An 11824-nucleotide genomic window follows, 5' to 3' on the forward strand; every position below is an offset into this window, starting at 1 on the left:
TTTTTAATTATTAGACACGGACGAATATAAAGTGTTTTAGGCCAAAATAAGTACGAGTTTCAAAACTGGGTTCACTAACTGTCAACCGAACTAAATGGAGTTTGGAAGCGTCGAGTTGCTTCAAGAAGCAGTAAATGCTACGAAAGATTGTCAGAGGAAAGATCTTTTAGCTAAAGGTAACATTTTTCTTATATTATACCATAATTGATCGTATTACATTGCTTAAACATTGACTGCTTTAAAACAGCTAAATCTAAACTGTACACGATGTAAAACTGTTGTACATTGACATATATAGAACAAAAGCATGGTAAACACATGTATGCAATAAGTATTTGTATCAATTTTAACATACAAATTTAGTTTATGTCGTTAATAATGGATTAAAATATATAGTTCGTTAGGCAAATTAGTTATTTCTTGTTAATTTGAATTAATTTGATCGGTATTGTAATGTTTTGTTGAGATTTTCATTTAAAAATTGTTTATTTTATAAATGTCATTTGACGTTTCGTTTGACAACCTAAGTAACATAACCTAAAAGCGTTCGTTACGTATCGTTACAGCTCCACGCATTGCTCAAATTTGACGCCGATTTATCAATTAAAACTATTAAGCGATGGATAAATTACTGTCGCTTAACATATTGAGCGCTAGAAGAGCCGTTTTAGAGGGCTCAATCTCATTTAGTGAACTCATGACTCTGTCGTTGAGTAGAGCCGAACAAGTTAAATCGCTCAATTCTATAATTACGTTTCTGCCAGTGGTGGCGATGAATGCGGCTGAGAGTTTGGATAAAAAGAGGACGATAAAGAATGCGAAACCGCTTCAAGGAATACCGATAGCGATCAAAGATAACTTTTGCACCAACGGAGTAAAAACTACATGTGCATCTAAGATGTTGAAAAATTTCATTCCGCCGTATGACGCTACAGTGGTGTCTAGACTGAAAGATAACGGCGCTATAATGATCGGAAAAACTAATTTGGATCAATTCGCTATGGGTTCGGGTACTGTGGATTCCATATACGGACCGACTAAGAACATTTGGGGATCTAAGTTCGATACCAATTGTACCAATGAGAATAATTGGAGAATCGCGGGCGGCAGTTCTGGCGGTAGCGCCGTAGCGGTAGCTTCGGGGAGTTGTTTTGCTGCAATCGGATCTGATACTGGTGGATCTACGAGGAATCCGGCCGCTTTGTGTGGTATTGTAGGATTTAAACCGACGTATGGAACGGTTTCAAGGCACGGGTTGATTCCGTTAGTTAATTCGATGGACGTTCCTGGGATTTTGACTAGAAATGTTGACGATTGTGTGATTATATATAATTGCATAGCAGGTCCTGATGATTTCGATTCAACTACTGTTAAAAAAAAGTATAAGACGATCGAAACGCCCGAAGATCCGAATCAAATCAGCGTAAAAGGCTTGACCGTTGGAATACCTGATGAATATATGTGCGACGAATTGAGCGAAGACGTTTTAATAGCTTGGAAAGATGTCGCTAATTTATTAGAAGATCAAGGAGCTATAGTTAAGCGAGTTTCGATGCCGCATACGTCGGCTTCTATTGTCGTTTATTCCGTTTTGAACCAATGCGAAGTAGCTAGTAACATGGCACGATATGACGGCATCGAATACGGATTGAGACCGGAGAGTTGCAGTTCTACCAATGAACTATATGCAAAATCACGCTCCGAAGGTTTCAATATGGTCGTTCGAAACCGAATCTTAGCCGGAAACTATTTTCTACTGACGAAAAACTATGAAAAATACTTCGTTAAAGCCATGAAAATCAGACGGTTGATCAGCAACGATTTTAAAAAGATCTTCAATAAGAACGATAGTAATAGAGTAGATTTATTACTCACTCCGACTGTTTTAGGAGACGCTCCGTATTATAGAGATTATGTGATGTTGGACAATAGAGATCAATGTGCGAAGCACGATTATTGCACTCAACCTGCTAACATGGCCGGAGTACCGGCTATATCGTTACCCGTCAGATTATCTAAGAATAAGTTACCGATAGCGTTACAGTTGATAGGACCGAGTTTTTCCGAAAAACTTTTATTCACAGTTGCAAAAAAAATTGAAAGCTTAGTCAACTTTCCTAAATTTGTCATTAAAACTGAATAATATGTACCGATTTTTAGAATAAATATAGTTGTTATATAAATGTGTTTTTATTTATTATTTTTAGATTCAAAAAATGATGAATTGTTATCGTCCGTCGATTTGGATCTGAAAGATTTAACACCTCGCACCAATGAGCTCTTATCCGAGATGGCTTTGTATAATAAAGCGTCAAATCTCCGAGATTTAAATCCAATGTCTTTATACTGCTGGAATTATGATTTGGAAATGGAAAAGATGGAGTATGAACCGATTATTTTAGAACTGGAGCAGAACACTAGAAGTATAGAAAAGAGGATCAAGAAAGACTCGGACGAACTGGAGACGTTCAGGGAAGACTTGGCGACCGTGAAAGAAAAGATAAACAAAGAATCTCAGACCGACGATCACATCAAAAAGAAATGCTCGATAGATAATAAGATTTCAAATTATAAATCCAAATATAATGAGCTAACTGTAAGTATTTGCGTTAGTTTTATATCCTTATAGATTCGCCAATATTAATTTAAATATAATATTTCAGATGCGACTATCGAAATTTAAAATACCATTTGAAATTCTCCCCGAGAGCTTCAAACAGAATCAAATAGAACTTCAAAACTTGAAGAGCAAATGCGACGAGCTCAAAATTATCATAGATCAAAGGACTCTCGTTATGAGTGCTAAAAAAGATTTGCGCAATTTAAAATTAAATCAGACTCCAATGAAATAATAATTTATCTATTATAATGTACAACTTTTTAACAAAAGGATGAGATAACTCAATCTAGAAATACATACTGATTTCAGTTATATATGAAGTGCCTGATATTTTTAGTGAGTTATAATATAAAACGCTATTTTTTAACTACATTTTTAATAATCAAAATATGATCCATTTAAACAAGTAGTACCTTATTTTTAATGTAGTCATCTAAGGCTTTTATTTCGTATTTCTAGAAATAAATCTAAATATTTAAATAGGAGATAATCTAAAGGGGAAAGATCAAGGAAATTAGGCAAAATTTACAATTCTAATATAAAGTATATCACTTTAAATATGTTTACAAATATAGGATGTTTTTTAATGTATGATATAAATTTCTCTAAAATATGATTCCATGCGATATTGCCTTTGTTGTATGACAATTTTTTTTGGAACCTTTGCATATTTTTATTAAATAAAATCTGTCAATATAAAAACAGTCTTTCATCAACATTCATAGTCTGTCTTATCTTCAGAGGAGCATCAGTGAAGTTCAAGGACACTTCAAAGTGTGTTCAAGGAATCTTAGTGAAGCATAATCCGGTACGTACATTTTAATTTATTTTAATTGAAAAAACTCAACTCTCTTAAAATATTTAATCTTTAATATTTTGTAAATAAGATTATATGTATGTATATGCAGTAAACCCCCCAATAACACGCTAAATTGGGGATCTGCTATTTGGGTGCCCAATACTTTATGTATGAGCGAGCTAAAGAGAGGATATCTCACCACACTAGCCTGATTCATACATACATGTATGTACGTATTACAAAAAATTGTATCAGTATTTTCTAGTCCCCCAACTACACGCCCCCAAATAGCACATCCCGAATTGGGAGTTCTACTGTATTTGCATTAGGATTCATTTTTTATTATTTTAAATGCCTTGCATAAAGCTGAAAATATCTCGTATGTACTGAAAATTAAAATTTTAAATATTTTATTACTGAGATTAAAATTACTCATTTTAGTGCATTTTATTCTGAATTAAAATCGGTTTTTATAATTAATTTAAATATATAAGTTTTTTGGTAAATGGAAAAGAGAATAAGAATAATATTTTATTCAATAATATTCTCATTATTAAAAAAACATTTAACTCCATCTATACAAATGTTTAAAGTGCTTTTCCTCAACTTAGCTATTGTACATGTTTTACTTATGTGATAATAAAAAAATTATGTGATAGTATTTATAAAAATGTAATGCATAAAAAGGTTATGATTATATAATATTCCTAATTGTATGTATAATTATAAATTATATAGTTATAAAATGGTCTTAATGTAAATTTTTTCAAGGGCGCCATAGGCGGACGGCTGCTCTGCCTGTGCGTTAAATTGGCGCTGATTCTATTATTTGTATCTATTGTTTTATTCCTTATAAATAATATTGGGTCAAATGTAAATAACATATTTCTATAGACTCAGCTAGTGCTATATATTTTTGTGTTTTTAATAGCCACAGTAAAATATTTTGAAGTTCAAATATACCTAATTATTAAACATAATTTTTACAAAAATCTTGTCAAATTGCATAACTACTTTTTTTATTAAAATTTTATTTTATGTTATCATATCTTTGTGGTGAAGAGAAAGCAAAATTTTTAATTCTTGTGCAGTGTTATTAAGTTGCATATTTTACTGTTAAAAATACATATAATATAGAAAAATACATTATAAATTCAATTCATTGTGTGGTTGTTTCAACATCCTTCGAATGTTGAGATCCTGTGCTCACAAATTTAATGGTTTGACTCCCAAAGTCCAGTTTAGAGATGCTGAAGTGTGTTTGTGTAGAATGAGTCTTACAGTTAACAATGTTGGCCTGTTAAATTAATTAATGATTATAAAAAAACTCCAGAATCAATAATATTTCAATAAAACGCAAACCATTTGACAAGCTCTTTTCTTATATTCCCAAATGTTCCATATGTAATTTTTATCGATATAAGATGGAATTGGATGTAGTTCCGTCTGAACCTCCTTCTCATCAGTTTTTGCTAAAACATAACATGATAATATATTTTATACTTTTATTAATATTATAATTTGAGTACCAATATCTGAACGCTTTGCTGTTAAAATTGTCATTTGACGGACTGAATATACGTCTTCGTATATCTGTAAAAAGTTGATCATCTCTACGTTGCTTCTGACGTACTCAAGCGTTTCTTTTATGTATCTAAATAGTTTCAAATGTGATTATTTTTCTAATAATATAGTATTTGAACAATAATCTACCGATTAGGATTTAATCCGAATTGTGTGGCGTGATCCAACGAGCAGAATGCAAAGTAACGTCTTCCCCATTTCAGCAATCCCATGTTTGGATTAGCCGGTATTAGAGCTCCGACGCAAATGCACAATCCGCAGAATCCCAAGTACTGAAACAGTCAATCTTTAAAGACATTATTTTTAGCGAAGCAAAATAATAAGATTTATCACCTGACAGATTACGTCTTCAGATTTATCGTTTTGAAAAATTACTTGACACTTGTTAGTCGCATGATCTATCTTGCATTCTTCAGTCTTTTGGAGACGTTGAGCGTCCGATATGACTCTCCTTCCGTTTAAGAATGTATCGATAACCGGAGAAGGCACGTCCATCTTCTCGTGGACCGAATCCAAATTCCACATTAGATTATTGATAGCCGATATCAGAAACATATTGTTTTGCATCCGACGCCAAAAGTTCCACAGTCTAATGAAATATGGCTACAAATTTGTAATTTTGAGTTTCAGGCCTAAGTTCGAAAAATTGCTAGGGAGGAAGTACCATGATATAATATGACTGAATCTGTGATTGACTCAATCATAATATGACAAAATATTTTAACGATACTTACAAACACTTGATCAGCAGGAACAGCCGTTCTGTATCTAACCATCGAGTGCAGATCGAACATATGAGTAGAAAAGTTGACGCACAATTCTTTATTTTCAACTTGTAGACTATCCATATCTACTATCAGCTTTCTGACTAATACTTCATATTGTCTATATATTGACAATATTTTGCATAGATGATTGTAGTTTTTCATGTCGATGTTCTTATTGTTCGGTATCGTCACTTCTACCGATTTAGTGTCAGGGTTCACGTGAATATAATCGTCTATGGATGTAGTCAAGAGGTTTACACGTTCCATTATACGTATCAAACAATGCGATAGAGCTAAACTTGTGGCTTCGGCGGCTTCGGGCAAGTTAGTAGTCACTATAATATAGAAAAATGTATGAAATAATAATAATTGCTCAATTTTATGCTAATATTACATTCAGGAATGCTTTCTCCTCCTTTTCTGCAATCTTTATTGAATATACGTATTCCAGATACTATGCATAGTAATTCAACGAGCTGCTTCTCTTTAAATTGATTTTTTTGATCGACGAACAATTTTAAATCTTCCATTGTAAAGACGCTGTTCAAAGCTGCAGTGCCTTCTCTTAAAACCTAATAAAAACATTATTTATATGTATGGCTTTATGCTAATGTAATAATAATGCATACCTGTATATTTCCAGGATTACCAAGACCAGATTTTAGAACGATACAAATTGAAATTCTCCTCAACAGCTTCTCATAATCTTCATTTGTATTTGGACGAGCCTCTAATATCTCATTAACTAACGGTTCTGTTCTTTTATCTATACTTTCCTGATTCTTAAAAATTAAGTTTTCTAGTGAGTCATAGTCATTTTCATAATTTAACTGCATCTTTAACATAAGATTTGAAGGTTCATTTTCATCTGTGAGATAAAAAAATGTTGTATATGTTGTAGTTTATAATTAAAGTAACAAGATTTTATTTTACCTGATAGTTTTTCAATACAATGCTTGACGAACTCTGCATTTTTATCTTCAGTGAGATTTTTAACGAAATACTTTCCGTAGTTGGGATCCAAAGCACAATGTTTTATATAATACTCAATGTAATCAGCGTCAATTGATATATTTTGATTGGAGCATTCTTTAGATGCTTCTGCTACAATGAATTTTAAGATGTTCTCCGGTGGGAAAGCCATCTTTACTGATAGTCAAAATGTTAATCAATAAGCTGAATAAGTAACCATAGTAATATATTCTACATATGTTTCTATACACTACTAATCGATTTAGTTATTATTAAATGCTAATATATGAAAAGTACATTGATGTTTTAATAACAATAATTGTTAATAAATAAAAAAGTAATAACACTAATGTAAATCAATAAAGTAACTATAGTATTACAAGTTAAACAAAACTATTACACATAATATACATTTATACACTATATTTACTATATTAATAAGTGTAATTTTTTAATTAATTTATGATAACATACATAAATTAGGAATAATATATGCATTAGTTAAAAATAATATATGTATACAATAGTTTACTAAAGGATCAAAGTTACTGTTTAACTCAATAGATGTCATTAAATGACTTAATGCAACGAATTCTCCCTATAATATAAAATATATTTGGAGCAAATATTTATAAAATTATAATCAAAATTATCCATTTAATATTTTTAATCTAGTTAATGATTAAACCAATAATTTACAGTTCTTAGTTATCATAGAATCAGTTGTTTATTTATCATTCTAATTGTCGAATATCTATTATACTTATAAATATAAGCATTCCAAAAATTCAATATAAATTGTAAAAATATAGCTAAAATCAATGCTATACATATATCTAAACTCAAAAAGCCTTTCAAATCCTATTGCTTAATTTATACTAAGTTTATGTACAAGTGTGAGTAAAATTAAAAATCTTAAATATGCTTAACCCGTCAGCAGAATAGCCCAAAAAAATAATTATCTCTTCTCAGAAGTAAAAAATCCACGTCAAAAGCAATAAAATCGTGTCGGCTCGGTAACGAGCGTTCCCACTGCAACGGCGCCGACACGAGTTTATTGCTTTTGACGTGAATTTTTGACTTCTGAGAAGCGATAATTGTTTTTGCGCCCTCCTATTAACCAAAATTCGGTTTGAATACACTTTGGCCATTACTCTTATATCGGTAAGGGTAGCTATCATATTTTTAAATAATAATATCCAAATGCAGACAAACTATGGAGCAATATGTGAGATGCGACGTCTGTTTAAACTTCTTCCGCTTAGAAAGCATTCTGAGATTTATAGTAATTAAAATTAACTACATGGTGTTTTCTTGTTGAATTATAATTATTCAGTCAATGCACATATTTAACTTAAAATATGTTGGATCAATGCCACAAAGACTGCAACGAAAACAACTGTATGGTAACCACAGAGCAAAGAATATAACGGTAGCGTTGAGAGGTGCAAAGAGTAAAGTAAATGCTTACCATGTTAATATTTTACGATTGTTATACTATTAGCTATCATTATCAAGTCACTCCACTATTCAGGGCAGCTAAACAAATGTGTTAAGTTCTTTACTATGCTAGAATAAAAAATATACTATTTTCGGTGCAATGCATTTTTAATGAATGTAAAATTATTTTCGGTATATTTGAAATTAACTACGTAGTGTTTTTTGCCGTAGTATAATTATTTAATACATTTACACATAAATATAATATAACATAAAAGTGGACCAACGCCATGAGAACAGTGGCGAAAACAACTGTGTGATAACCACAGAGCAAAGAATATAATAGTAAGTGTAGAGGCAGATTTATTTGGTTTGCCATAACGGGAGTACGACGGCCGGTGGCGCCTCGTCTACCGGCCTCACAACAAAACATTCAATAACTAACATGTAACTATTGAATTTAATAAAAATATACTGCAGCGGCCAGTCTGTGTTTAATTGCTACTTGTCATCTTCCATTTGCTAAAAAACCAAAAAAGTGCGCAAAGTAGCACGACGAGGTACAGAGAGTGAAGCATATTTATATTTACAATGAGATTATACATGTCGCTCTCTTTATATGTGAGTATTAAACATACATTATTAAATTTCACTGCGATACTTTTAAAATTAATGTAATATAATTTTTTTAACATAAGAGTTCAACAAAGATTGGATCCTATGAATGCAAATATGGATAGCAGGACTTTGCATGTACGTTAACATCATTATACAATTTCACGTGAACGTGACTACATATTTTAAAAACAATCCTTGACATAACACAAAATTTAAAATGATTTTTTTTTCAAAGTGAATATATCTTTTGTTATTTTATTATTTATTAAATATTGAAGTGAAAATTCAAGTAAGTACCATTTCATATTTAAAATGTTACTTTATGAAAAAATCACGGTAATGGCCGCGGGATTTTGCCAACGTGTTTCACAAAGTGGTTTTACGGTAAAATCGATTTAGTTATCTGAAAATATTTTCCATTAGAACTAAAAATTTATCTCAGTGGTTTCTAATCGTATGCACGTGGTTGCATGTACGCTTGCCAAGCAATTTAATTTTTTTTAAGCAATATTGTATTATTTTTGTGTCCTTATAGCTAATTGTTTATTTACTATACAAATATAAGGACAAATTCCCGGCAATTTTTTTAAAACAATATTTAGCATTGATCACACATTTTGTTATGAAAAAGCATAGTAAAAAACTTTATACTGATATTTGATTACAGGACATTATTATTTTAGTGTTATGTCATTTTCGAAATGTAGGCGACCACCTACAGTGGTTGTTCTCGGTATTTATTTTCAGGGTTATATTCTCTTAGATAAGTTATTTGACAAGACTTATGAGGCCTATCTCCTCAGATTCAATTTCGGAGTTGTCTTCTCCTATAAAGGTGGCGTTCCAACGCTGACGAGTACTTTCTATCCGAGAAGGAACGACGACTCTCTCTAGGTCAAGCTGTTCTTAGTTTAAGCGGCGACACTTATTCGCTGCTGTCCCGAAATCGTCATAGCGATGTGACATTTTATAAAGAAAGCTTACCCGTTATCGCTCTGGTCTCATCGCTCTTTGTCCGGGCTACTGCGTCGCCACGATAGCTGACTCCTAAGAGTTTTCCCTCATTTGCAACCTGGGGACCCGTGTAGTCGTGTAGAGCTCTACGTACGGGCTAATACAAGAGAATATAGACGTGTACATTCATACTAATAAATACTACAAAATATGCATAAGTTGAGAATCGCTATGCACAAATGCCTAATTAATTTGATGTCATATAACCTCATTAAATATTAATTCATTAATGTTTAATAAGTAATGAACAGTTAGTTATTCTTATCTGCATTGAAATCATGATAGATATTTTTTTATTATACTGGTTTTTCAATTTTATGTATGTCAAGAGTTACCTAATACTCAGCGCTTCAATTGGCATATCTATCATACCGATTATTGCTCTCCCAATAATTGATCCTTCTGACAATTAAAGTCCCCTAAGTGTTTTCGAATATTTAAATTCGTAAATAGCAGTATCGGTAAAGGTTATAAATATATAATATTATATTTCAATAGCGTGGGATCAAATTTATAAAAATATTGCTCTCGTATGAAATAACATATAATTTTAGATAATAAGAATGTTTTCATGTTTACATATCGTTAAGGAATATATAAATTTTAAAGTAATTACTTATATTTTCAATCAAGAGCTACATGTGTAGATAATTAATTTATATCTAAACGTAAGAAGTTATATTATAATAAATAAAATTTTTATTAAATCAGAGTACAGACCGCACACCACAGTTTTTTTTAGATAATATTAATATCACGGATTTTTATCGTAATATATAAAAATAATAAAATCGAGCTAGGTCGTGCAAAGTGATATCTGATAATAGTTTATAATTATTAAAATAAAGTCTGGTATCTCACTATTAATTTAGTAGTTGTTGATTGTGTTGACCCAGTTGCAACGAAAGATTTAAAATGTGAATATAAAATATGCTTTTCGCTCATGTATAGGACCGCAACAGGAAAACTACTTATGTCTTGTCGTTGGACCTCTGAAAGTAAAGTTTGAAATAGGACTATACTTTATTGCTATGCATTGAGGAAATATGAAAAGACATAGATTTAAGGTAGTAAGAAAGCTTTTCTTTTACAGCACGAAACCGTGACCTTGAAACGCAATTACCGAAGTTTGGACGAGGGTCCCGAAAGTGAACGCACTCGTAGTAGTACGCTTGGTGCATCTTCAGCCCATCCGCCAGCGCCACGCTTCTTTGTCGGTAAGCTCGGAAAGCTCCTCGCTCGGAACCTGTCTGTTCGCCGTTCGTTTCTGACCTTGCCCAACCGACCAGTTTCGCAATGGGGGAAACGGCATCGGGTTTTTCGGCTCTGTCGAGCGTGCAACGCCCGCCGCCATTAAATGCATTATTCATCGTGCATCGCCGAAAGGTAGATGACATTACGATGTCTGCCTTCTAGGCCACATAATAAATGCACTCACGTAATTTCGGGGTAAGGTAGGTCGTTAACGGAAGCGGAATTTTCCCCCTACATGCACCGGCGTTTCTACCTCTCGCGTGTATGTGGCCATAGGATTCTGTCGAAAAATAGTCAATGCTTTAAATAGTAACACAAGATTTATTAGTATTTGAGAAAAGAAATTTTAATTCGGTTTACGATTTTTAACTGCTGTACAAAGCTTGTACAGCAGTCTTAGGCTGGTCTCTTTGGATCACCTCTGCGTCGTAGCTCTGCGTAGACCCTTAAACCTTGATTAAACAGTGCTTGCTTGGCTCTCAATCGAATCTGAATCTCATCTATGAAGTATTGGTTTTTATTCTCTAAACCTCCGCCTGAAAAATAGAAACAGCTTCTCTGATTATTTTAAGTTTTCTCCAACAAATAGGAGTCGATAGATTTTTTTTTAAAAGTGTTTAATCATTTTATTTTATTTTTATTACAAATCTGACCATCATCAAAAACTTTAATTAAAATTTTGAGCATAATTCGATGAATTTAAATTATTCCATATGTAAAAGATATGCAAAGAAATATCATAGCAAAATATAGCCA

At 32.1% G+C, this 11824-nt stretch overlaps 3 protein-coding genes across 4 annotated transcripts; 2 read left to right on the forward strand and 1 right to left on the reverse strand.

Moving 5' to 3' along the window:
- The first annotated feature begins 38 nt into the window (after window positions 1-38).
- On the forward strand, window positions 39-3322 carry LOC148227812 (uncharacterized). Its single transcript, XM_088201439.1, has 3 exons — window positions 39-176; window positions 2208-2596; window positions 2664-3322. Exons 1-3 carry the CDS (start codon window positions 95-97, stop codon window positions 2850-2852), a joined length of 660 nt encoding a protein of 219 aa, XP_088057565.1. The 5' UTR covers window positions 39-94; the 3' UTR covers window positions 2853-3322.
- On the forward strand, window positions 526-2183 carry GatA (glutamyl-tRNA(Gln) amidotransferase subunit A, mitochondrial). The gene has a single exon (XM_088201438.1). The coding sequence runs from the start codon at window positions 620-622 to the stop codon at window positions 2141-2143; it is 1524 nt and encodes a 507-aa protein (XP_088057564.1). The 5' UTR covers window positions 526-619; the 3' UTR covers window positions 2144-2183.
- Window positions 3323-4492: 1170 nt separating the features above from the next.
- Window positions 4493-11604, reverse strand: LOC148227814 (cilia- and flagella-associated protein 206). Of its 2 annotated transcripts, XR_015811908.1 has the most exons (13): window positions 11429-11604; window positions 10938-11348; window positions 10676-10806; window positions 9785-9911; window positions 6704-6919; window positions 6400-6638; window positions 6165-6342; window positions 5738-6105; window positions 5337-5652; window positions 5133-5275; window positions 4949-5073; window positions 4782-4891; window positions 4493-4716 (listed from the first exon to the last, which is right to left on the reverse strand). XR_015811908.1 is itself a non-coding variant. In XM_088201437.1 (12 exons), the coding sequence occupies exons 1-12, from the start codon at window positions 11209-11211 to the stop codon at window positions 4579-4581; spliced, it is 2319 nt and encodes a 772-aa protein (XP_088057563.1). In that variant the 5' UTR covers window positions 11212-11333; the 3' UTR covers window positions 4493-4578. The 2 variants fall into 2 exon arrangements, 1 of the variants encoding a protein (XP_088057563.1); XM_088201437.1 differs by lacking the exon at window positions 11429-11604 and having other exon boundaries at window positions 5337-5606; window positions 10938-11333.
- Window positions 11605-11824: the final 220 nt, after the last annotated feature.

The sequence above is a fragment of the Plectrocnemia conspersa genome, unplaced genomic scaffold (assembly GCF_051122295.1).
Source record: "Plectrocnemia conspersa isolate PC_06_02 unplaced genomic scaffold, ASM5112229v1 ptg000013l, whole genome shotgun sequence".
In the NCBI taxonomy this organism is placed as follows: domain Eukaryota; kingdom Metazoa; phylum Arthropoda; class Insecta; order Trichoptera; family Polycentropodidae; genus Plectrocnemia; species Plectrocnemia conspersa.

Excerpts from the sequence above, each read along its gene's own strand:
- LOC148227812 (XM_088201439.1), top strand. The coding sequence starts at position 95 with ATGGAGTTTGGAAGCGTCGAGTTGCTTCAAGAAGCAGTAAATGCTACG. Across the intron at positions 177-2,207 it reads GAAAGATCTTTTAGCTAAAG|ATTCAAAAAATGATGAATTG; the intron begins GTAACATTTTTC and ends TATTATTTTTAG. Across the intron at positions 2,597-2,663 it reads CCAAATATAATGAGCTAACT|ATGCGACTATCGAAATTTAA; the intron begins GTAAGTATTTGC and ends ATAATATTTCAG.
- GatA (XM_088201438.1), top strand. The coding sequence starts at position 620 with ATGGATAAATTACTGTCGCTTAACATATTGAGCGCTAGAAGAGCCGTT.
- LOC148227814 (XM_088201437.1), bottom strand. The coding sequence starts at position 11,211 with ATGTCATCTACCTTTCGGCGATGCACGATGAATAATGCATTTAATGGC. Across the intron at positions 6,639-6,703 it reads TTGTATTGAAAAACTATCAG|ATGAAAATGAACCTTCAAAT; the intron begins GTAAAATAAAAT and ends TTTATCTCACAG. Across the intron at positions 4,717-4,781 it reads AGAAAAGAGCTTGTCAAATG|GCCAACATTGTTAACTGTAA; the intron begins GTTTGCGTTTTA and ends TTAATTTAACAG.